The 27,240-nt window shown below is 40.1% G+C and overlaps 1 protein-coding gene across 1 annotated transcript; it reads left to right on the top strand.

The window, feature by feature from the left end:
- The first annotated feature begins 68 nt into the window (after positions 1 to 68).
- Positions 69 to 27,240, top strand: AAK6 (P-loop containing nucleoside triphosphate hydrolases superfamily protein). Its single transcript, XM_077364630.1, has 3 exons — positions 69 to 464; positions 26,510 to 26,655; positions 26,753 to 27,240. The coding sequence occupies exons 1-3, from the start codon at positions 264 to 266 to the stop codon at positions 26,937 to 26,939; spliced, it is 534 nt and encodes a 177-aa protein (XP_077220745.1). The 5' UTR covers positions 69 to 263; the 3' UTR covers positions 26,940 to 27,240.

Genomic DNA, 27,240 nt, shown 5'->3' with positions numbered 1-27,240 from the left:
CTTTTACACTGGAGCCCGTCCCAGTTCCAGGGAATAATAGGGTTAATATTTCATTTCTAAATAGGAACGTCTACGCAAAATTGGGGCGTGTCCTTACTGAACTAAACAAGCCAGTGAGGTTATCATTCCCTCTCCTAAAATTACACTCGTACATGCATTTCACGATCAATCTTTTCTTTAACACTTCAACCCTGCCGCTTCCTCTGTCTCCCAGACTCTCGGCGAAAGAGCATAAGCTGGATTAAGGGCAGATTAAACAAAATATGGCTTCGCAGAATGGGATTAGAAGTAAGCCGAACGTTCTGGTGACGGGAACCCCAGGGACAGGTAAGACGACGACCTGCTCGCTTCTTGCCGACGCAACCCAACTCCGACACATCAACGTTGGAGAGCTCGTCAAGGATAAAAGCCTCCACGATGGTTGGGACGATGAATTCGACTGTCATGTCATCAACGAAGACCTGGTAAACAGAAAAAACTTTGAAACCCTAACCCTGACCCTAGGTCATTTACTTGGAATGATTATCTCTTAGGCCATTTACGATTTGGATTTTGAAGCCTGAACTGATTATTTTAGTCAAAATTTCGTTTAATTAAGTCCAATAATCACTTTTACACTCAAGGAAGACGTGGTAAGAAGAGAAAAAAACACTCAACCCTAACACTAGATCCTTTACTTGGAAAGATCATCTGTTAGGCCCTGTGCGATTTGGATTTTGAGAATTGATTTTGAAGCCAGAACTGATTATTTTACTCAAAATTGCGTTTAATTTTAAGTCCAATAATCAGTTTTAGACTAAGACCTGGTAAGAATAACAGAAAAAACCCTAACCCTAACCCTAACCCTAGCCCTAGCCCTAGCCCTAACCCTAACACCAGCTCCTTTATTTGGAATGATTATCTCTTAGGCCCTGTTCGATTTGGATTTTGAGAATTGATTTTGGAAACAAAAGTTATTATTTTACTCAAAATTGGATTTAATTTTGAGTCCAATAGTCAGTTTTGGACTGAAAATCAAATCTCAAAATCCAAAAAGAACAGGGCCTTAGTCTTTTTCTCTTAGAGGAGATTCGAATACATAAGAGCTTATTTTATGTTTTCGCAATGGCGGGAGCCTTGTGCACTGGGTCGCCCTTTTAGCCGACCCCAACTAGTTTGGGACAAAGGCTTAGTTGAGTTGAGTTGAGTTGTATACATGTATAAGCTTACACCAATGACCGGCGTATAGTTGAGCTGTTCCCAGGCCTCGAAACAGATGGTGCGGTCAATTATACTCTGAATAATGGTGCATCTTATACAACAATAATATTAACAGCAATATTTTTATCAATAATATTAATTTATTAATGCTTAATGTAAGATTGACATTATATGCTTCTCCACATAGGGACTGAGAAAAGAGGATGATGCAGTGTCTATGGTTGTGTTAACAGATTTGAAATGGTTTTCTGATCTTTGAGGGAAGTTTATCATTCCTTCATGTCTATGTGTTTGCATTGTGTGTGTGCGTGCGCTTGCTGTCATGGGAATGCTTAGATAGGAATTACCTAATCTAAATAAATCTTGTTTGCTATTATTTGTTGATTGATTAGCCGGCTAGGAGGGAGTGATTGTGTTGGTGTGAATCTTGCTAGCTATGATAGTGAGGAAATCTAATAAGAATTTCGACAGAGATCGTAGGAGGGGATCAATTGGGTTGTATTGCTGCAACATGAATTCATGAAAGGCAGACAGAAATAATAATGAACTTTTCTCTTCAAATTGGGGCATTTTTTATATCTGGAAACAATCTTTTTTCTTCTATATTCCTTTTTATTTTTGCTAATTGCTTCCGGCTTGAAATATCTGTGGATCTGTTAAATTTGGTATCAGAGTGAATCAATCTGGTTGATCTGACTTTTGTGGAATTCAATCATCTCTTGGGAAAGAGGGCTCGGTGTTCATTTATGTGGTGAAAACCTGAATATAGGTCCATTTCATAAAATAAATAAAAAACTTAATAGCGGAGAGTATTTATCTTGGTCATTGTTGCTGGGCGCTACATGTTTTCTTGACCTAAAGGAAGGTAGAAGAGAATCAAACGCTGAAATCTCAGAAGATGAGAAAGTGTTGGAGACCAACTAGCATTGTGCTGCTGATCCACTGCTTCTTTGATGTGGATATGATGTGGTGGAAGCAATCTTTGGATCATTTTTTTATTGCACTGAAGCAATCACATAAAAAACAGAGCAAACGCACCAAGACTGGTTCACACTTATGTAAGAAGGTCTCCGACAGTTCTAGCTTATAACCAACTCCAATTTAAATTCCTGAATTGTGATAAGAGACAGATCTCAATATTTATATGAAATATGACATAGTAGTGGATCTGAGAAGGTCTCTCAGATCTTAAAGGTCTATTTCAAACCGAGACTCGGCCAGATTTTCAGCAGTGATAACAAAACCTCAGAATGCATTCTTTATATCTATGTCTGTCGATTGAGTTTTATGAAAAAGTCCCGAGAGAATATGTAGTTTCAGATTCAAACAATTCTCAGCAATGGGATTAGCCTGAATTCAAACTGAGAAAGATCTTCAGAAACAGATCTTAAAACTGACTGAGAAGCTTGTTGCCAACAGATTTCAGCATAGTGAAATCTAAGATTTTCCATTACTGAAGGATGCTAAATCTAATAGACTCTTAGTATTATCAGCGATCTCTTTTGCTTTGGAACAAGCTTCACTCAGCAATTGAAAGAGAGGCTAGAAAGAATGGTATGATTCGATCAAGAATCATGTTTCTAATGCTAACCGGGATTTAGATTTGCAGAAAATTTTGAGGACATGACCTGAGAATAAGGCTTTAAAGAGCTTTAACTCTGTCCGAAATCTTGGAAGATCTGATCTGGTTCTATAATTTGAGCTTTTAAAAAAATTTAGGAGCGAGATCTTGAAGAAAACTGAAGAACAGATTAAGGAAAACTGTTCCAAGAGCTGACCGAAACTAGCACTTTTAGCAGCATTTTGATTTTTATAAACCAGAGATTGATGTCATAGATCTGTGAGTTGTGTGCAGATTGAGACAACTGCTCAATGGATCTTGTAGATCTTTATTGGAAGAAATTTCAGGAGAAAATTAAGTAAAAGGTCTGATGGAAACTAATGCAAGAAGTAGAGATCAAAGGCAATTGGTCATTGATTCATGGCAGCAAGTTCAACTAGTGAGCTTTGCTGTCGTATGAGTTTGAATCTTGCAGCAAAGATCCAGATCTGATTCGAATGATCAGATCTGATCTTAAATTAGGTTATTCTTGATGGTAATGATGCAGATCTCACTTATCCGTAACAGATTTGGCTCTGGAATTTTTTGATCTTCAACAAGCTCTTCACAAAGTGTATGACTTGAATTCCTTGAAAACCAGCTCTGATCTCCAGAGATCTTGATGATTCCACTTGAGCTTGAGCGACGGGATGCAGGAACTCCGTAAAATGATAAAAAAGAAATGAAATTCCACAGCTCCTATCTTCCATTCAATAAGACCACAAGGTTAGAACTCTAGCCTACAATCCTCTAGTCTTGTACAAGAAAAAACATGAATGCTGGAACACCAGCCTCTTTCGAAGAGAACTCACACTCTACTTGAATTCATCGTAAAAAAACTGAGTAAAATGACATGTGAGGGCCTTTATACAGGCTATGTCACAAATATCGTTCTCGGGAATTTCTCGGCAAGGGAACTCCGTAAAATGATAAAAAAGAACTGAAATTCCACAGCTTCTATCTTCCATTCAACCAGACCACAAGATTTGAGAAAAAGGTTAGAACTCTAGCCTACAATCCTTTAGTCTTGTAAAACAAAACACATGAATGCTGGAACACCAGCCTCTTTCCAAGAGAACTCACTCTACTTGAATTCATCATAAAAAAAACTGAGTAAAATGACATGTGAGGGCCTTTATACAGGCTATGTCACAAATATCATTTTCGGGAATTTCTCAGCAAGGGAAAATCTTGGAAGATATTTTTATTTTTTTTATATTTTCTGGTTTATATCAGGAAAAAACAATAAATAAAATTATTTAAAATATATAAATTAAGAAAAAATATAAAATAAAAAATATCATAAAAATATCGTGATATTTTTGTCATATTTTCACTGTAAATGAAAACATTGCTATATTTTTAAATTCTCGGGATTCTTTTGTGATTTTGTAGTTTTATCAAAATATCGCAATAAAATTGCTATATTTTGAAAATATCTGAGACATTTGTGACATAGTATACAGGCAACCCATGGCAATTACAGCACTAACTAACTAAGTTACCCAACTAAAAAGTGTAAAATTACCTAAAAGGACAACCACAATGAAGAAAAGACTAAACATGACACTCTTACAACAAAAAACTAATATAGTGAACTACTACCCCTAGGGAGCTATGTAATGGACTGATGTTTCTCAAGGGGTTACTCCTGCATCACACTCCCCTTCTTGAAAGAACTCGGCATCGAGTTCCTCACCTGCCTCACTGTCTCCTCCAGGATAGAAAAACAGAGGATCCATTCGCTATTCATGACTGGAACTCCTTAGTAATCATCCTTCTGCTGCAATGCTTGTGATGCCCTGACACTTAGCCTGAGGTGCTGGCAGCGTAGAACCATAGAAATCATTCGTGAGGATTCATAAAGCTGCCAGCTGATCATGGATAAAATATAAGCTGGAAATACCTCATAGTATTCCTCCAGAACTGGTGTGATGGCTTTGGGTAACACCAAGCCACTATCATCCTCCTCGTTATCCTCATGTTCAACTTCATCATTTTCTTCCGTGTTCTCCTGTTTCACAATCTCTTCATCTCCTCTGTTATCAATCTCCTTGTCAATAACATCTCTTGAGTCAACCTCTGGATACCCATCAACATTTGAGGGAAGCGTAACATTCTTTCCTGTCTTTTTGCTACCATTCAAAAAAAAAAAATGTTTCATGTCTATGTGTTTGCATTGTGTGTGTGTGACTGTGTGTCATGGGAATGCTTAGATAGGAATTACCTAATCTAAATAAATCTTGTTTGATATTATTTGTTGATTGATTAGCCGGTTAGGAGGGAGTGATTGGGTTGGTTTGGATCTTTCTTGCATGATAGTGTGGAGATCTAATAAGAATTTGTGCAGGGATTGTTGGAGCGGTTGACCTGACCTTTGTTGAATTCATTCATCTCTTGGGAAAGAGGACTGGGTGTTCATTAAGGGTCTGTTTGGAATTTGGATGCGTGGTATAGACCCGGAGAGTAGTTGAATAAGAAGCCAACCAGCAAGTTTTTAAATTTCAGCCGGCACGGAAATGGAAACATTTCTGTTTTGGTGGAATTTTTGGTGAAAATCTTGTAAAATCATGGAAACGTATGGAAAATATGCGAATGATGAAATTTTTTAATCTTAAAAAAAATATGCAAATGATGAAATTTAAAGATGAAACATTGGGAAATGACAAGTAAACATGGTTTTGAAAATCGTACGATTCACGATTTGGAATCGTACGAATCAAATCGAATCGTAGTATAAATGATTCAAATCGCATGCTTAAATCGTTTTTGGTGTGAATCGTGCTATTCACACTCGAATTGTACGATTTGATCCTGAATCGTACACGCGATTCAATTTTTATTGCTTTGTTTAAGTTGTTTTCCATATTCTCTTCTCGTCTATCTTCTCTTTCCTCTTTACATGTAAAGTCATTTAAGTAAATGTCCATGTAACTAAGGGAATACCCCCATTTGGATTTACTAAAAATAGTTTCAAGACCCAATTCTAAAAGGAAAAAAGTCAACTTTCCAGTTCTAGTACAAAATTCTAAAAATCTGGTTGAGTCAAAATCTTAACTCTTTAACTTCCAGACAATGGCGTATTTTTTCAATTTAAAAGATTCATAAATTCTATCATACATTATTAAATCCCAAAAGTCTGGTATAAAAATCTGATAATTTGGTCTCTAAATTTTTTTCATCGAGTCAGGCACTAGTCAACACAGGCATCTCAGCTGGTAGTGACTTTCCTCTAAGTAAATGTTGGATCTTTACAACTTTAATGTTACGATGGATTGGGTTGTGGAGGATGACCATGCTATTACAATTTTGAGCAATTCTTGAATTTGGAGTTCGGGACTGATTATTGGGCTCAAAATAATCTTTTTGTTTGTGTGTAGTAATCAGTTTTGAGCTCGAAATTCATTCACAAAATCTTAAATGAATAGGGCCTTAGTTTTTTGTTTCTGGTATTTTTAAACCCTGATGGATTGAGAACTGAATAGTTTTATGAGTGTACAATACATGCTCTGTTAGTGTACAATACACTGTATGTTACTGTTTTTCTGTACAACAGATTTGTTTTTTCTTGGTCTATTTCTGATTACATACTCTGTTAGTGTACAATATACTATATGTTACCATTAGTCTATGTATTTTTGAAAGGAAAGATGATGAAACAAGATAATTACATGCTATGATAGTGTACAATACATGCTCTTTTAGTTTTTATATTTTTTAATATTTTTTCTGATTTTTATATAAATCTGAAAAAATCTAACGATTTATGATTCGATATGATTCGACCCCTGTGACGATTTACGATTCGATTCCGATTTTCAGAACCTTGTTAGTAAATTCTTGGAAACTGTGAAACAACCAATTACTTCAAAAAGCTTAAGCGGTTGGAGAAGGCATTATTGTTTTTTTTTTTGAAATGGCAGAATAATATTATATATTTTTTTTTGAAATGGCAGAATAATATTATAAAAGAAAAAAGGGAGCGGGCCGAGGAGGACCACAACAAAATACAAGAAACTCAATAAAAAAACCGGAAAAAACAATACAACTCTTACGGAGGAAGAAAATCAAACCACTCCAAAACCAAACGACTGCTCCCCCCCCCCCTTGCCAACGAATCTACCTCCCCATTAGTCGACCGCCGCACATGATTAAACACTATAGCAGAGCCCGAGATTAGATCTTCTATTTCATCAAAAATAGAAGAAAATCTCCAAAGGGGCACCACCGCCCCTCTCAACCACCTAATCACGTTAAGTGAATCCCCCTCCACAATGGTACGATCCATACATTCTTTATCAAGTCTTTTAATGCCGTAATATACCGCCTGTTTAGGGTTGGCCTCACGTGTGGCCCCTCTTTTAGGGTTGGCCTACACGTGGCATATGTGGCCTCTCTGCACCACTTTTTAGGGTTGGCCTACACTTGGCATATGTGGCCCCTATTTTGGGTTGGCCATTACGTGTGGATTTTTAATATCAAGGAGGTTTGAATTCTGGACCTTTGCTCTTGAAACCATGTGAAACAATCAATTACTCCAAAAGCTTAATCCTTTGGAGAGGGCATTATTTAATCTTCTGTACTTTAATAGAAACCAGCACATAAGCAACAAAACCATCCAATGGCTTAATCCCATCGAACACCTGTTGACATGCTTTCTTCCGCATGTCCAGAACAATAGAATAAATAAAGATGTACAATGTAATGAAGTATAAGAAAGTAAAATGATTAGTCTTCCCTCTAAGGACCCCAACTCTATGTCAATACTGATGCAGCAGCGATCCGACGGAAGCTTGAGTCTGAGCAGATGATCCAAAAGTTCTTGATGCAGGCCAAGCTCCCTGATAGGAAGTGCTTCAATCTGTAAGCCGAACCAAAAGAAACGGGCAAGAGCAAGTGGTTTTTCAAGTTTGTATCAAATGGTAGTGCCAACTCACATTTCCTCACTCCAGGTTGAAGGAAATTCCAATTGACTAATGCCATTCCAAAACCTAAACCGTTTGACCTTGATCCAGCTCAATTTGAAATGTTCCTTTCTATGAATAATAAACTCAAACAGTTGGTAGGCACTAGGGCTTATCACATCAAGAGCTTGCTATTAGCATCACACTATTCCTGAATCTTTGAGTAGATAATATTCAATTCTTAAGAAAAATGGGCTTAATAGATGGATTAACCCAAAATTGAAAGAAGGCAACCAATCCAATAGAGGATTATAAGCAACCGCGGCTTCCTCCACTGAGCATAAGAAAAGACCCTTTTAATAGCAGAAATCTGCTATTAGGTTTGTTTGGCTCTCACCGTTTGAACCCAGATTACCTTTTGTATAACCTTACTAATCGTCTAATAGTTCCACCTAAATTCTTGTACAGGTCAGAGTCTTTATTATTTTGCTCACGTTCAGGTTCGGGCGTGAGATGAATCCACTTTCAAGGAGTTAACGAGAGTGACCAGATCGTAATGAAATTTCAGTAATTTTGACACAAAATTTTCACAACAAGCAGTAGCCTTCATACGAACAATCAGTGCTCAATATCCATGACATTCAGAACAATACATAGCAAATTTCAATGGCAAACTGAGATTTAGATTGTGGAAGTTGAGTTTTACATTCAATGAAAGAGAAAAGAGAATTAAAGACTTGGTAATTGTGTTCCAATCGACAGGGCAACCGGATCTTACCGAGCTCTTCAAAAACATGCAAATAACTGCTTGCAACAGGGAAGATAAGAATCAAGATAAATGGACACAGGGCTGAGGTACTCACGATACTAGCACCTGAACTTCCATAGATGTTGAGCTCTCACAGCAGCTCCTCTTCTTCAAACCAATTTCTTCTTCTTCAATTAGTGTCAAAGGTCCCATAAAATGAAAAGAAACCCCCAATCTATACTAAGCTCTAAAACATAAAAAGACAGAAATACCCCCTTAGTAGGGAAAATGACTAGAGTAGCCCGTCTTTGCTCGCCGAGCAATATCTTTCTTTAGAGTTACACTTGTCAGCTTTGCATCAAATACCCCATAGAGTTATGAGGTCTTATTGGTCCCATGCCAATATGACATCCCATGCATATGATCGGTTACTTTGTTGTGCAGTTCAATGATATTGCCTACCAAATATCATTCTCTACATTAATGAAGCGAAACAAAATGCAAATAATATCTTTCTATTTTTTTGGCATTCTGGCCATTTTAGTCGAATTTCAGGAATTTTGGTCAAAATTTTGGGGAAATAATGACATGAAAGGAAATCATGTAGATTTTGATTCGGTGGGGATAGAAATGGAAACATTTCTGTCATTTCGGGAAATTTTTTGAGAAATTTAAAACCATGCCAACAGGAAGGAGACAAGCATTGGATTTGCCTATTATTACCTCGGAGAATAGTGGTAAGTAGTGTTTGGGTGTGCGACATAGACTCGGAGTGTAGGGGAAGTAGGGGTGCTATTACCATTATAGAGAGAGAGAGCACCATTCCCTAGATTTTCCAAGCAAAATTTCGCCTATGGGGGGGATTTCGTTTGAAAGATATAAGGAGGGGACATGAATTCCACCTCAATAGACATGAAATAATTACCTAGGAAACATGCAAAGGAGTCTCTTGGGAGTTCAATGCAATATCGGCAACCAAACGAGGAATGGGATCTAAAACTCCTTCAAAATCTCGTCGGCTGCTGAGAGTTTGTGCAACCAAACACTGCCTTGGGATGAAAACTCGAATAGAGGAAGAAAGTTTTTTTTTTTTTTTGAATGGTAGCTAATTTTATTGCAATAAAAGAGGATCGAGATGGTCGATACACAGGAATATAAAAAACATAAGAGAAGAAGGTTAAACACAAAAATAAGGAAATAAATCAAGGTGTAAGAGAATTGAACAACGCTAAAGCTTCCTTTGAAACTCCCCTAGCTAGACTATCTGCCGCCAGATTAGCGGATTGGCGATTATGCTGAAAAAAAGATCCCACCCAATCTTGTATTTCATCAAAAAGCTGATCAAATCTCCAACGATGTTTTTGCGCACCATTTAGCCATCAGATGACAATCAGGGAGTCCCCTTCAACCACCACATTATCCAGTCAATCTCTATCTAACAACTTTAAGCCTCGGTGAACTGCTCTCAGCTCAGCCTTAGTACCATTCGCCACCCCTATGGGACCCGCAAAGGCCCAAATCACCTCCCCTAGCTCATTTCTCAAGGTACCTCCAACACCGGCTGGACTAGGATTCCCCATGCTAGAACCATCACAGTTAAGCTTCAAGAATCCAAGCGCAGGTGGAACCCACTCTTGCACAATCTTTTGCTTAATCTCCACACTGAAACACTTCTCTCCAACCTAGCCATAAATCGTACGCAGAGACAAATTTGAAATATGGGGAGACTTGACTCATGAGATCGTTAGAGCAATCACTTCGTGAAGAGGAAAGCGGAGCTTTTTGAAACACCTTTAAAAACTCTGGCATTTCTTTCTTTCCAAAGCACCCAAATGGTAGTTAAGAAGGACACATTCCACAAGACTTTTCCTTCTTCCACGGGACCGTAGACCATCCCAGAAGGAGATTAATGAGTTTTGTAGGGAACACCCAAACAATGCTAAATTACTTAATATTTGCTCCATATCTCTCTTTCTATTTTACAATGCATGTGTGAGTGATCGATAGTTTTTCCTCCTCTAAACATAACGCATAGTGGTCAATGATGAGCATCTCCCTCTTTCGCAGAAAATCAACATTCTGAATCCTTTTTAGCTTAGCCACCCAACCAAAAGTGCACACTCTAGGCGGGGCCTGAAAAGACCACACTCTAGCTACCTTGGAAGACACGGGGCAAGCCACTAGATGTTGATAGAAAGACTTGGAAGAGAAGCCTCCTGATAAATTCCAGACCCAAACCCTTTTATCCTCCCCGTCCTGCTTAATGTAGCCCTCTTCAAGCATCTCTAAAAGCCTAGCAATGGATGCAAGCTCCAGATTGAATAAATTCCTTCTGAACTGAGGCTTCCGTACCACACTATCATTTCTTCTTTCCATCTTTTCCTTGACAAAATCGTCCTTTAGCAGTGCAATGACTCGGGAAATATCTCTTTTTGGGTCTAATCTGAGCACCACTTATCTAACCAGAACCTCATCCCCTGAATAGATTCTGAATCTGATTCATGCCGAAAACAAATGGCCAAAACTCAAGATTCCCTTCCAAATCTTCACCCAAGGACATCTTAAGTTGTCCTTTGACCCCCAATGCCCTGGCGAGGCTCCATATTTTCCTACCATAACTTTAACCTAAAATTGAGACTCCTCCTTTCCACATCTCCACAGCCATTTCCCGAGAAGGGAAATATTCATTTCCTTAATCTTCCATATACCTAGATCTCTCCTTTTATAGGCTTACAGACATCTTCCCACTTCACCAATGGAGTACCCCGCTTATCATCGGTTTCCCCCACAGGAAGCGCCTTTGAATTTGCTCAATTCTATTTACTATGCTCATAGGGCATTTAAATACCGACATTTCGTAGATTGGCATATTGGCTTGGACAGCTTTATTAATAGTGATTCTACGCCCCCCCTCGAAACTAGATTTTTCTTCCAAGTGTCCAATCTTTTTTCCACTCTCTATAATATGGCCTCAACTAATCTTTCTAGCTCTACCTGCCCCAAGTGGGAGCCCAAGATATGTAGTAGGGAGCATGACCACCTTACACCCCATAATGCCAGCCAACCTTTAATCACCCCCTCCTTTACGTGGATGCCAAAGATTTTGGATTTATGAAAATTTGACCTCTGCCTCGTTATAGCTTCATAGCATCGCAGGATAGCGTTCATATTTCATAACTTCCATCACATTAGCAGAGCTAAATATGAGGGTATCATCTGCAAACTGTAACTGGAAGACTACCTCATTCTCACTTATCTTGAAGCCTTCGATTAAACCACATACTTTCCCTGTCTCTATCAACCCGCTTAGGGTCTCTGCTACAATAACTAAGAGGAAGGGAGAAAGGGGATCTCCCTGCTTAAACCCTGAGATGATTTAAAAAAACCCTTAGGTGATCCGAGCATTGAGAACCACGCCGATGATACGCATCCAAGATCTCGCAATCCAAGATCTCCATTTGATCCCAAAACCCATTCTGTACAGAAGGTAATCCAAACACTTCCACTCCACGCTATCATAAGCCTTCTCCATATCCAATTTACAGACAACACTGCTTCTCTCAACTTTTTTGTAGTAATCCACAACTTCATTAGCAATCAGTAAACAATTGAGAATCTGTCTCTCACTCATAAAAGCGATTTGGCTACCAGTAATGATTTTAGGCAAGACCCTTTTCAACTAGGGGTGTTCATTATTCGGTTATAACCGAATAACCGAACCGAACCGAATTGGTTTGGTCGGTTCGGTTTTGGTTATTTTTTTTTGGAAATTCGGTTATTCGGGTTCGGGTTCGGTTATCTCAAAAAAAAAAATTCTGTTAACCGAATAACCGAAATCATGGATAAATACCATTATTTTTCCAAAAAACTGCTATATGGGCACTCCGTAGGATGATCAAAAGCGTCCATTTGATTGATCACAACTTAATTAGGTTATGCTCAAAAAATCATTTCGATAGGATGATCCTAGCCCTCCGATCCAAACTGAGATTTTACTTTCTTTCCTCTTTTTCTCCCACTATTCGGAATTTTTAATCGGTTCGGTTTTCGGTTTTGGTTTTTGGAAATTTCGGTTCGGTTTCGGTTATCGAAATTTGATAACCGAAATTATTTCGGTTATCAAATTTCGGTCTATTCGGTTCGGTTATCGAACACCCCTATTTTCAACCGCTTCAGAACCTTAGCAAGTACTTTGTACAAGCTTCCAACCAAACTAATAGGGTGAAATTCCGATATTGATGAAGCACGCTTCACCTTAGGAATCAAGGCAATGAAAGTGGCCCCAGTATCTCGATCCAATTCAAATCTGTTAAAGAATTCTTTGAAAATATGCAGGATATCTTCCTTTAGATACTCCCAACAACACTGAAAGAAGGCAAGACAGAAACTGTTAGGGTTAGGTGCTCTATCCCTCCCCTAAAGAGCGCCCCCCCCTTCCCCCCCTCTCAATTTCCTATGCAGAAAATGGCATTTCTAATTTCCTTTTCTCCTCCTCCCCAAGGCTTTTGAATTCTACTTCTTCAGGAATAGGATGGATGACCTCTTCAGATGAATACAATTGGTGATAATAGTCTACAATTTCCTTCGAAATTACTTCTTTGTTGTCCATTAACTTCCCATTAAGCTTCAAGATTTCTACGTCTTCTTGCACTAGCAATCCAATGGAAATATGCCATATTTTTGTCATCTTCCTTTAACCATCTCACTCTAGACTTTTACTGCCATGAAATTTCCTCTTGTAAAAGAGTTCTTTTATGTTCCTCTTTCAACCATCCCGCCTCTTCTATCTTCACAGAACTAGTAGTCCCATCTTCCATTGCAATGGCTATTTCCTTGATTTTGGATAGCAACCACTGCTTTCTTTCAGATACTTCCCTAGTCCCCTCATGATTCCAACACTTGAGTTTCCTTTTCACAAGGCGCAATTTGGATCCAATCACTACATCAGCGGGACCTTCCACTTTAGCATTTACCCGCCATTCACCCAACTTTTCCTCCATTTTAGGGCACTCCAACCAAGATATCTCAAATCTAAAAGGTGGTGGGCCTCGTGATTTGAGCCAAGGGTCTAAAAGTAGGGGCAGTGATCCGACAACGTGTGGGCTAGGGAATTTTTGCACACTTCAGGAAACAGATCCATCCATCTAGAGCGAATTAAGAATCGATCAATCCTACTGCGGCTGGAGTTTCTGGCCTCGGTGAAATGCACCCCCGATAATGGCAAATCAATCAAATCATGATTCGCAATGAAGTCTGCACGGACTACCATGTTTTGACTCATCCTACTGCACCCCACTCTCTCCTCCATGGCTCTAATCAGACCAACATCTGGGCTCCACCATAGGAACAGAGAATTTATACAGGTCATTGTTTCAGGGCACGCCATATTTTTCCTTGACCAAAACGCTGAAGAAGAATCAAACGATGAAATTTTTCACAAAAAAAGAAGAAAAGAATCAAATGATGAAACTTCATAAGATGAGAAAGTGTAGGACACCAACTAGCATCGTGCTACTGATCCATGCTCTGAAATTTCTTTCCATACATTGATACTAGGATCAACTGCTCCTTACACCGTGAGGTTGTAAGTTCAATTAAGTGACAATCTGTGACCATATTGATCGACCCACCCCAACTTTCTTAATATCAAACTAGCTCAATGATTAGGATGTGCGGTTTGGTCCAAGGGAAAATATTACTTATAACAGTTGCTAATGTTGAGAAAGTTGCTACTGAAACTCTATATTTCCAAGCTTGTATTTGCCTCTTGAGAATTCCAATTTATTGTGAATGTGTAGCTCTTGGATTTTGGATGGTTTGAGACGGTCCTCAGAGCCCATTGGCTGTGAACGAATAGGTGCCATGTTGTGGGACTTTACAAACTCGTTGATGTAGTTTGATCTGGGAGGAAAAAGGGTTGTTGCTCAAGGGATCTACTATTCAGATTATGTTGTTGGCTTTGGGCGTGCGGGGGGGGGGATTACAAAATGATAAGATCCATGCATATCGGTGCGCTTGGAGTTTTCCTCCAAATGTGAAGTGCAATAAAAAACACAATGGAGGAGTACGAGGGGAAAATCCAATGGTAGGAGTGAGAGTATGCCAGCTTGTGTGTCAGAAACGTTGGGCGGCAATTCTGGCCTATTAAGTTCCAGCTGTGTTATAAACACAGATCATTCAAATGTGTTGTTAACGTCGGAACCGTGTACAGCTAGCAAATAAAAGATTTATGCAAGAGTATGAAAAGAAGTAATCGTGGTGCTAGGAAAACTCCAATAGTTACGACAGAGCAAAATCTCCTCTCAAAATAGTGATGTTCTCATGTGCTGCTGCATCAGTTGTGGCAACTTGAAGCGCCAGGTAGCAATAGTGAGTTAACTGGAACGTGTACGGTCACAAGAAACACCCCAGCTATCACCCTTGAAAACTTGGTACACTCAAGTCAATGGGTCGACTCATCCTTACCCCAACTATCAGTGGGTCCTCAAAATCTTCCCGGGCCTATTTTGAAGTTAGCTACGGATATTATGGGCCTTATATCTAATGCATACAGATTGGGATCCAATCAATTTTCTCCTGAACGAGGCCCATTAGAAATGAACCAAGGTCCCCTTAATCCTATTCTCACCAGAGCCTCAAGCGGTACCCATATCTCAATGCAGTATAAGAATATCACCTGCTGAGGATATTGACCCCAAGGCTAGGTCAACATTCAAGAGAAGAAGGATTGGTTTAGGATCGCCGACTCGATCTTATACTGGGACGCGAGGCAACATGATGATAACGTGTCTGGCAAAATCTCTATCTTTCCAGGAAGAGGAATCAAGCTTGGGAGATTTATCTAGTTCTCAGACTGAAGGGGGTCTCTATCCAGTTGAGATGGAAGTGAAGAGGAAGGGTTTATAGCATCTCTGGGGATTCTTCAAATGATAGTCGAAGTTTGTACCCTTCCTTCGAAGTAGTTGATGAGTTGATTGAAGACTCTGGGTTGATGAAATGCAAGTGTGGCAACCCAAGAGGGGGGGTGAATTGGTTAATTAAAATTTTTTGGCTTAATTAAGTGGAAGATTAAAATTAATTTGCCAATTTTAAGCAATTTATATTTAACCCTTGTTCAAATAATAAGATAGTAACCATTCAAAAATAAAATAAAAAAATAATAAGATAGTAGAGTTAGGGTTTAGACATTACAACCATTTATATTTTTTTAACTCTTGTTCAATAAAACATAAACACAAGTTAGGGTTTGAATTTACCAATCACCACATGCAATTTTCCCTTGTTACTTTGAAAGATTAAGCGGAAATGAAAAATGCAAAGTAAAGGGAATTACCGTACACCAATTAGAGAAGGAGGGAGAAGATGGGAGTGCACAAGAGATTTATAGTGGTTTGGGAAAATCCCTACGTCCACTCTTATCAAGTTTGGCTCCTTGGGGAATACACTAAGTGTGATCCTCCTTTCTTACCGGGCCGGATCAATAACCTTCTTACAAATGATTCTCCTCTATTATCGGGCTGAATCGAAGACCCTCGTACATTCAAGCTTTTCCTTTCTCAAGGGCCAAAGCAAAAACCCCTCTTCACCAACTTGATTCGCCTTTCTTAGCGGGCCGAGTCGGAGACCCTCTTACAATCAAGAACTAAAAAGAAAAACACTCAAAGCTTCTTGATAGACGAATTTTACAAAGATTGAAAAGCTCACAATCTCTCCAAAAGAATATACAAGTGAAAAGCCCTATGGAGATTCTCTTGATAAATGGAAAATGCAAATTCAAAGCATAGAAGAGGATAAACCTTAGATTTGAAAGTTTAGGTTCAAAATGATGTGAAATGATTTGCCAAAAGGTTGATTAGAAAGGTTTGGATAGTGTATATATAACCCATTTGAAAATATGACCGTTTAGGGGTAAAACCGTAAAAAACTGGGTTGAAAAAGTCAACCTGCACAAGCCCCAAGGGCTAGTTTTCCAGGCCGCGGCGGTCAACCGAGGAACGACAGTTGTCCGCCCTTATCGGGCTCACATATATATTTTCAAATTTCATAGCGTCACGGTCGACAGGTCCATGGCGGTCGTCCGGCGAGGGCTACCTGTTTTATTTAAAAATTTGGCTCAAAACTATCCGCGGTCGACCGGCCCTGTGGCGGTCGCCCACCCAAACCATGCTGGATTGTTTCTGCTTCTACAGAAACAATTCCGCGGTCGCCCGGGATACCTTGGTCGACCGGCCCGCTATATTTCGGTAGGTGCTGGATTTCCAGCCACCTTACCGCGGTCGCCCGGGGAACTCCGATCGACTGGCCCTGCTTTGAAATCTCAGTTTTAAATATAAAATTTCAGGGACTTGGGCCATGGTCTTTGGGCTTTTGTCCAAGGTTTTCAAACATGTTATGTGGAGTGTGGATGGTTTCCAAAGATGTTAAAGTTATTATGAAAACCATTTTGAAAACCTTTTTGAAAGTGCAAATACATATAACAAGAGGACTCCAAATACAATCTAAAACTGATATAACCTTGAGTCTTCTTGGCTTGCTTGGCTCCTCCGCACTTTCTTGGACATCCTTGACTTGTGAGAGAACTCTTCGACATTCTTCGGCCCTTATGACTTCCTCCATTCTTCGAACATGTTGAATGGTACATGAGGTGGTCACCAAGGCTGGTTCATCTCCAAGCTTCTACTGGCACTTGCTAGGCATGCTTGTGGGATCTTTGACTTGAGTTGTTGACTTCAACATCTTCCAATGGTGATGTTTCCAATGTATGTGCAAGCTCTTTGGTTCATGGTGCATGTTGATCCTCAAGCCATGTGTTGTGTTGAGTTGTGTAATGGCGATATGACATGTCAAGTTCCTGTCTAAGACGCAACACTCAAAGCAACACATTAGTCCATAAAGACTATTCAATTTGAGTTTGCTAGCATCAAAACAAGAAGGTAAAGGTGAATGATTGAACCCATGGGAACCCTTGGGCTTACAGTTGAGGAATTTTGAAACTTTGGCTGTGAATGAGATTTCAATTCTCCCTTCATCAAGTTCCATCCCACTGGAGTCTGGATCAGTTGGGCGCAATGCTTGGCAGCTCGGTGGTTCGATGTCTGGATTCAATGAGCATCATCAGACATTGACAAGAAATATTTCTTACGATGCAGTCTCTGATGGGTCCCCTAGATTGCAAGCTAGGGCAGCCCCAAATCACACATCTGAAATGTCCTCAGAGCTGTTGCCCGACGTCTCGAGTTGTGCGGTCATGCGCTTGATGCGGGGGATCTTGGCATTACGATGGCTCGGCGACCCACGCCAGCCCGACCCCTTGTTTCTCAAATGAAGTTCAGGGGAAACATCCAGATTTCCCGATGGATCATGTGGTGGATTTCCGTCATTTCCCTTCCCCTCCAGGTAGCCTCAATATTTTATTTCATAGTTCTCATGGTTTTTCTGCACTTTTGTTGAATTTGCAGGGTACAGAGAGAGGCCAAATGCTTTCCGAGACTGGAAAAATTCCAAAAGTTCTTCCAGATCCATATCCCAATGTCCAAGCTCAACCATATAATCTGGTTTCAAATGAAAGTAATAATAATAGCAGCTCCGACATGATGATATCCGAGTCTGAGAAGGTTAAAGGTATGGAGATTGTAATTTAGCAGGATGGGGGATTAGATCGGACTATAATTTTGCTTCCTTAGATGTGGTGGGTTTATCTGGAGGAATAATTGTTGCTTGGGCCAAACTAAATGGGAAATTCAGCATATTTGGCAAGGCAGATTTTCTGTGTCTTGGCACACGGAAAAATAACGACAATTCTTGGTGGACTTTCACAGGAGTGTATGGGCCTGTCCATAGAGCTGAGAAGTCTTTTTTGGGCTGAATTGGTTGGGGTTGGAGAAATGTGGAATTATCCTTGGTGTATAGGAGGGGACTTTAATGAAGTCAGTTCGATATAGGAAAGGCATGGGTGCAAAAGGGTGTCCCAGGGTATGATTGCTTTTTCGGATTTCATAGCCTCCAATGAATTGGTGGATTTGGTTCTATCGGGCTCTTCTTTCACATGGTCTAGAGGCCCTAGTTGTTGTAGGCTTGATAGATTTCTTATTTGCCCCCGATGGCTAGCCTTGGCCCCTGATGTTTGTCAAAAAGCTCTGTCGCATTCTCGGTCAGATCATTGCCTGGTACTTCTTGATCCAAGGCTGGAATGGTGGGGTCCATCTCCTTTTAATTCGAGCTTGCTTGGTTGGAAATCCCAAGGATGAATGAGAAGATGGGGGAGTGGTGGGTTCGCCATAAAATTGAAGGTCCGGCGGATGTGGTGATTGGGGAAAAACTGCATTTTGTTAAGAAGAAACTTAAAGAATGGAATGAGAAAAGAGTAAAGTCGGCCCCAGAAAATAAAAACTGGTTGGAATCTAGAATCAGAGATATCACACTAGGGTAGGAAAATGATTTGGCGGGAGAGGAGGAAAGAGAGGAACTAGGCAGGGTTGAAGAAGAGCATAAAAGACTTACTACTGGAGAAAATCTCTTGGTGTCAGAAATCTAGGGCGAGATGATTAAACGAAGGGGATAAGAATACCGCTTACTTTCATGCCATCGCCAGTGCTAGAAGGAGAAGGAACCGAATTGAAGCTTTAGATGCGAATGGATCTATGTCCTCATGTAAAGAGCTCATTATTAGGGAAATTATTAGCTTCTATGTCTCTCTATATTCCTCGGAGAGATGTATTCAGCCGGACCTAGTAGGAGTGGAGTTTAGAGACTTGGAGGCAATGGGTAAAGAGTCCTTGGGAAAACCTTTTGAGGAAGAGGAAATTGAAAAAGGGGTTTTCTCTATTGCCAAGGATAGGTCAAGGTGGCAATTGGGCCGTGCCGGCACGGCACGACACTAAATTTTCCGGTCGTCACGTCACATCACGAAATAGTTAATGGGCTGTGTCGTGCCGACACGATCCATAGATCGAGTGAAAATTGTGCATTTCTCCCCCCTTCTGGATTCTCTGACAAATGAAATGGCAGTCCACCTCAATATGTTGTAAACATATCGGCCAGCTGATCCACAGATCGAGTGAAAACTGTGCATATCTCCCCCTTCTAGATTCTTTGACAATTGAAATGGCAGTCCACCTCAATATGTTCCGTTCGTTCGTGGAAGACTGGATTGGTAGCAATATGTATGGTAGCCTTGTTATCACAATACAACCGAGAGGGGGAAGATGAAACAATACCAATCTCAGACAAGAGTGAACACAACTAGATAAGCTTTATACTGTGTGTGTCATGGCCCTGTATTCGGCTTCAGCACTAGACTTGGCTATGACATCTTTTTTCTTGCTTCTCCACGACACCAAGTTACCTCCTACAAAGGTGCAACACCTAGTGGTTGATCTCCTATCCGCGGGAGATCCAGCCCAATCTGCATCAGAAAAGTCTTCAATCTTCATATGACGGGCCTTTTAAACTACACGCCTCTCTCTGGAGTGCTTTTCAAGTACTTGAGAATCTGGACTACTGCAGCCCAGTGCGAGGTACGTGGGGAGCTCATATACTGACTGACTACCCCTACAGCATATGAGATGTCTGGGTGAGTTACTGTGAGGTATATGTGCTTACCAACTAGTCTCCTATATCTGCTTGGGTCATCCAACAAGTCCCCTTCTTCTGGAATAAGTTTTACACTAGGATCCATGGGTATAGATGAGTGGTGGTGACTGGTGGGGCAAGGAGGAGGCAGGGGGTTTACGGAAGCAGGGGTTAAGGAGAGGGTGTACGGGGGGTTTGCGGGGCAGGGAGGGAGGGGCGATGGTATTTGGGGGGCTGGGATGGTGGGCTGAGGGTTTGCGGGGGGACATGGAAGTAGGGCGGGGACAGGGAGAGGGGTTACGAGGAGGGGATGAAGGGAGAGAGGGGGGGGGGGTGCGGAAGCAGCGGGGTGGTGCAGAGGGTGTACGGGAGTAGAGGGGTGGGGCGGGGGCTGCCGGGGTAGAGTGAGAGCCGTGGGGTTGGGTTAGGGTTTGGGTGTGATGGAGAATAGAATTGGGAGAGATGGTAGAGAAAAAACAAAAACTCTATGGTTGTCCTTAGGGGATCAAAACCCTAGGGCTCTGATACCATGTTGAGGAAGAATTGTGAGAAGAATGTATTGAGTTTGAGAGAACTTCCCCTCACTTATGTATTTATATTCTTTTTTTAGAAGGTAACATAACTTGTGTATTTATATTAAGAGAGGGAAAAGGTATAAAGACAACTATGCTCTTAGGCATTCTACATATTCTAACATAGGCCATTAAAGAATGGGGGTTTGGGCATCCGAAGAATTAAGGAGACCAACTTAGCTCTCTTGGGAAAATGGTTATGGAGATTAGGCGAGGAACCATCTCAATTGTGGGCCAAAGTCATAAAGGGCAAGTATGGTGCAAAACCAGGCTTTTGAGAATTTGATGTTATCTTTGGAAATGAGTTACGGTTTGGCGTGACTTTCTCAACACCATGTTTCACTTTACTTGGGTATGAGATTTATAGTATACTCTAGGGATCGTATTAGTTTTTAGGGTGATGCCTGATGCTCTCATGTTCCATTGAAAGTCTTGTTCCGATCGCTATTTTTAAGTGGCTGAACAGAAGGATGTGTTAGTGTAGACACCTCATTTTTGGACTGATGATAGTTTGGCGCGGTGATGATTCTAATGCTGAATCCTTGTTTGGGGAAGTAATGCGTATCCGTGTGATATTGTATTTCCAGCATGAGAGCCGGGGAGTTTCAGCATTCTTCAGATGGTAGAATTACGGTCTATTGTATGATTTGACCTAAACAAGTTTGTAAATACAGCCTGGAGCTTGCATACCTGAGATCCCTGAGATTGAGCCCAAAAACTAGCAAACCAGCAGAAAACTAGCCAATTTCTGAGCCTAATCAACATTTGTTGGAATTTTCGTATGATTTATTGTGTACGACAATAATTTCGTACATATTTAAAATGTACGAAATTCCTTAAGTTTGATGGAATTTGTTTTGTACAAAATTTGTTTAGGGCTGGCAACGGGGCGGTGTGGGGCCGGATGTTGCATTCCCCGTCCCCGCTTCGGGGATTGCTGGGAATCCCCGTCCCCGCCCCGCGGGGGGGATCTAATCCCCATCCCCGCCAGGGAAAAAATCCCCATACAATTCCCGCCCAATGAAATAAGAAATGTGAGAACTACTTACATATAGAATATAAGACAAACTTAAATCATAAGCATATTTTTATGGAAAATGATATTTGCACAACCTCAGTTGTCATTTCTTCATTAATTTGCTCGTGAAAGCCTTTGGGAAATGAAATGATCATTTGATAGATCTTCAAATTTTAAATAAGTTATTTTTTATGATGCAAGGTACTAGTAATGAATCGGGGCGGGGCCAAAGTCCTCCCCGTTCCCGCCCCGAACGGGGCGGGGCGGATCCCCGGTTTTCCGGGTTAAATATCCAGCCCCATTTGTATTCGTACACCCTAAAGTGTACAAAATCTCTGTATGAAATCCCAATCGTACGAAAACCAGATCTGTAACCACTTTTTGAAATTTGTGCTGGAATTTCCCCCCTCATTTATGCCGATAAATAGGTCCTAGTTCTATTCATTCAAGGACTTTTGGACTTTTCAAGACTTCTCCATTTTTCACTCAATTTCATTTCAAATTTGAGGAAATTCTCCCTTTTGAGAAGAGGGAAGTCTTGCCGGAGCTCGCGAAATCCGCCCATAAACTTTGGCGGAGAAATTCTAGAAGAGATTAAGGTTTTAAAGGCATTATTCAATTTCCTCATTTGATTTCTCCGTCGAATTGGCCCGAGAGGATTGATTGAGGTATTGGAGCGCCACCATTTGGATCACCAGAATTCTTACCAGAGCACCGCCATTTTGATCACCGGATTCTGTCAATCTTCACTCCAAAACAGGTTTTTCATTTCTACTTCTTTTGAATTCTTAGCTTAAAGTAATCTAGATCTAGGGGAGAACCTAGGGAATTAGGGTTCCTTACCCTAACTCAAGGTTTTCCCCCAAATCCAATAGATCTAGGTTAAAGTTTCGAAGAATAAGGTTATAAAATTCAAACTCTATTGAGATTCAATGCCGGACTTTGAGAATTGTGGAGAAATCTTTTATAATTCTCAATGATCCCTAATGAAATTCAATCTAATTTGAATTTTAAAGAAATCTGGTAGGTAGCATGATAGAATTTAGGTATACAATAACCCTTAATAATCATATCAGTTCTTGGATCTAGAAATTTCTACAAAACTCTGGAAAAATCTTTGGATTTGAAATTTTGTACAAATTGAATGATAAATTTCGTATGATTATTTTCATACGAAAATTTCCAATTTGTATGAAAATTTAGTTTTCTGGGAATATTTTTTTCTAAAGGATTCATTTAGCCGACCCCAACTAGCTTGGGACAAAGGCTTTGTTGAGTTGAGTTGAGACAAAATTGCACAAAAAATTGTACAAATGATATTATGTTTTGTACGAAATTACATAACCGAATTAATTCTGTACGAAATTTCAAAACAGAAGCTGAACAATGAGAAATTTCAGTAGATTCTTTCAAAACTTGTAGATCTGATTCATAAAGACCAGGATTCCCTAGGCATGAGTGGTGCCTAACACTTTCCACTCGCGTAACCTAGCATAACGTAGCCTAACACCTTCCACTTGCGTAAGCCGTTTACAGAGTCAATTAAGTGTCTTAGGCCCATTCCTAGGTGGCGACTCTACAATCCTTGTGAGATTCGGTTGTGATGGGGGATCTTGATTTGGTTTTCCAAAAGGTTTTTTACAAACTTGGGAATTTCAAATCATTTCAAAAATAAAGAGATCAAAGGACCAAATTCTGTGGACCTTCAGGGTGCTACAGCTAGTATATGAATCTAGTGTATGGATCTGGGACTCGTCTGGGACTTTTTCTGTTAAATCTTTCTGCAATCATCTTTTGCATATCTCTGTACCCTCTATTAAAGCAAAAGCGTGGAAAATTCAAGCTCCACCTACAGTAAGCTTTTTTGGTTGGGCAGCTTTCAGAGGGAGAATCCTGACAATACACTATGCGAAAAATGGGGATGTGGTTGATGGACCACCTTTGTCTATCGAGGCTGGGAAACAATTTATCCTATATTCATTAATTGTAAGTTTGTGAGATTGGTTTGGAGTGGGATTTTATCTAGGTTTGGCATAGCGTGGGTATTTCGATCCACCTTATCAGAGCTCCTTCAAGGGTGGGAGGCGGCTCCATGGAGGAAGAAAGGTACAGTGCTATGGAAATCTTGCCTTCTAGCATCTATATGGGTCCTTTGGAAAGAGAGGAATGCTAGGATCTTTGATGGAGCGGCAAAGTCCCCTTTTTTCTTGTACATTAAAGCAATAGCTTTGGTTATTTCTTGGGTAAGAAACCTCCCTATGTTTTGTATCGGAACGTCGTAGTTCAGAACTGGAAGGGTGGAGCCTGGTGTGCGTAAGTGGCGACGGGCGTAACATCATAGTTCAGAACTAGGAGACCCCTCCGATGGGCATGTTTAAGCTAAACTTTGATGGCTCTAGCATGGGAGGGGCCATCGGGCATCAATGGAGTTTTGTGGGATTCATTGGGAGAGGTTTTATTGGCTAACTCTAGCCCCATTGGGATGGCAAATGCTAGTGAGGCGGAAGTCAAAGCCGTTCACCAAGGTATAAAGTGCATACGAAAAGAATCCTTGTACTCAACGATTGTAGAAGGAGATTCCATCAATGTTATCCAATGGCTTAGAGGATCTGTAGTCCCACCATGGAGGTTTGCATTTGTGTTTGGCGAAATTGGAGATCGGATCTCTATCATCTTCATCCATATTAGGAGATCGGCCAATTATGTGGCAGCTTGTGGGCATGTGGAGAGGCCGGGCCTGGAAATGTTTGATTTCCTCCCCTCGTGATTGATTGTATTGTTTTTACTCATTCGTATCTCTTTTGCTTTTTATCTTGTACTTTGGGGACGACTATCTTGGTCTCCCCCTTTTTACTTTGAATGAAATTGCAACCATTCAAAAAAAAGAAGTCAACCAACGGACATACATCCATATTGATACCCCATTTTAAAAAAGTGTTTGAAAATATGGCTAGGAATGTTGGAGCTGAAATCATTTATCTGAATTCTTGAGCCATTCGCTTGTTTTATTGGTATGAAAACAAGATGGGTTGCACATCATTTGGCTAACTCATTTTCCATGGATTTTTATTTTCTAATTTGAAACTTTCCTTGTTTTCAAGGAAATCGCAACCCAACTAAGTCGAGTTTTATTTTTCCATTTTTCCCATGATCCAAAAGGCCCCTAGGAGTTTTTCACAATCAAGAAGGAGGAGGAAGCAGGTTCTACCACAAGCCTCCAGAGTTATGTTTGTTGTCCATGGTTTTAGAAAATAGTCCTTCACATGGCATTATATTTTATTAATCTCTCTACTTCATTTTAGACACATGAGTTTGTATGTGCATTATCATGCCAATTAATGCGAACCCAAGCTCCGATACCAAATTGATGTTAATCAATGATAACCAAGAAAAAGAGAGAAGGAATAGATGATCAAGACCAAGATCAAGGGAAGACATACATGGGCAAAATGGCCCATGTATGTACTACCCCAACATAACAATCCAAGTTTTAAAAGACACAGATAAGGGAAGACTCGATACGCGAAAGCCAAGGTCTCTTAAGCAAAACACGATTACAACATTAATCGGGCCCAATCCGCCATCATATCAGTCTTTCTGCCAAAAAAAAATCCCATAATGGAGAATTCACCCATCCAAGACCAAGAAACACTACCCTCTAGCAGCCCCGACCACGGTCCCTCAAGCACACTTGATAGTGTTATTATATCATCCTTTTCCACATAGAAAGAAAAAAAACAAACTTCAAAACACCAAAGTAGGAACACCATCTCCGCATTCTCACAAAAATCATCACAATCAGTTCTTCCTAAAGCACTGTCGATGCCCATGGGCCAGGAAATGCTTTATCTTTTCAGGGCCTTGCGTTCCCTACTGCCCTTACCCGTAGTCTTCCCCTTCTTTTCCCCACCATCATGCCTCTCAATATCATTAAACATTTTCTTAGTTTGATCAATATCTGCATAATCTATCCCTAAAAAACTTCCCATTTTCGACATGTCATCAAACTCTTCCAACTGCACTTGTTCATCCTCCTCCGGCGATAAAATCTTGTTATTATAATCTAAATTGCACCCCGAACGGTGGGAAATGGTCTATATTGGATACCACCCTGCATCACGGTTACATGCTTCCTCGTTGGAAAGTCCATTTCCCTTTCCTCGTTCCATCTTCAATTGCAAAGCTTTGGATAGCTCTCGTTCCCCCATGGATTCAAACTTTTTGTTAGACAGCTTGGAGTCAAGTGAATATGTTGACATTATGTAGGAAAATTGTTTTATGTTTGCTAGTATATCTTTTTTGTGGAGGGACGAGGAGCAAATTGGCTTCCACATTTTCATTCATTTTAAGGTGTAAACAATTTGAATTTCTTAGATCATGGTTTACACTAGTGTTGTTTAAATTAAATCATTCCATTTACACTGTTCACACTTCTATAATTCAATCTAAATCCACCGAACTAGCTCTGATTTCAACACGAATTCTATTAACAAACTATAACATGAATGTAAAATTAAGTAAAACTGGGTTTCCATTATTGGTGCTCTTAAAAATAGTTTAACCTAATTGCTTGGAGTGTAATGAATTGGTATTGCAAGGGACATTCTAAGACCGACTTACCATTTTTTATTGGTTTGGTTGTCCCGCATAATCCAAAACTACATTCCAATTCCATGGCATGGTATAAATTAATTAAATTTTGATATAGATCTTCTCTACTTTATTTAACACGTGTTGAATTTTTCATACGTCACTTTTCATATTCTCAAGTACTTATATATTTTCTTAATTCCATATCAAAAAGTCCATCTGTTTTTATGATTATTGCTCAATTTTCAAACGGTCGATTAGTGCACGATATTGGCGGTGCATCAATTAATTGTTTTGGTTTTTCAGGTATGTGATGAGCTTGAGGACATGATGGAAGAAGGGGGTAATATTGTAGATTATCATGGCTGCGATTTCTTCCCCGAGCGCTGGTTTGACTGTGTCGTGGTCCTTCAAACCGACAATTCCATATTGTATGATCGGTTGGCTAGCAGGTGAAGTTCATCACTTATTTGCATTTTTATTCCAATTATATATCCGAAATCTGCGGCCAAAAATTTCAATATTTATGATGGAATCTGGTATATGCAGAGGTTACATGGGGCCAAAACTTGCAAATAATATCGAATGTGAAATCTTTCAAGTGCTATTGGAGGAGGCGAAAGCCAGTTACCCAGAGGACATTGTTATGGCGCTACGAAGCGACAGTGTGGACGACATAAGTAGGAACGTGGCGACATTGATAGATTGGATGAAGAATTGGCGTCCGAGTTCCTAGACATGCGCACTTTTAAGGGTGTTCTTATCAATGATAAGTAATTTCTAACCACACCACCTTTGTGAGGCTATGCATCTGCTTATGAAAGAAATTTTGTTTAGATGAAGGTAATATGAAAACCATCCCTGTTATGTTTTATGATCTTATATAAAAGTGCGTTTTTAAGGTCTTCGATAAAACGTCATTTAAATCAGTGTGTAAATTGAATATTGGTGCTCATCGGACTGTCTGGATCCCTATTGATAGTAATCAAAGAGTTGTGTATTCTCAATGAAAAGAACTGGCTGCAACTTTTTTTTTC

The sequence above is a fragment of the Tasmannia lanceolata genome, unplaced genomic scaffold, assembly GCF_043159265.1.
Source record: "Tasmannia lanceolata isolate RefF3 unplaced genomic scaffold, GAP_Taslan_0.1 ptg000020l, whole genome shotgun sequence".
Taxonomy (NCBI): Eukaryota; Viridiplantae; Streptophyta; class Magnoliopsida; order Canellales; family Winteraceae; genus Tasmannia; species Tasmannia lanceolata.
The sequence above is the reverse complement of the archived record's forward strand: the minus strand, read 5'-3'. Positions and strand labels throughout refer to the sequence as shown.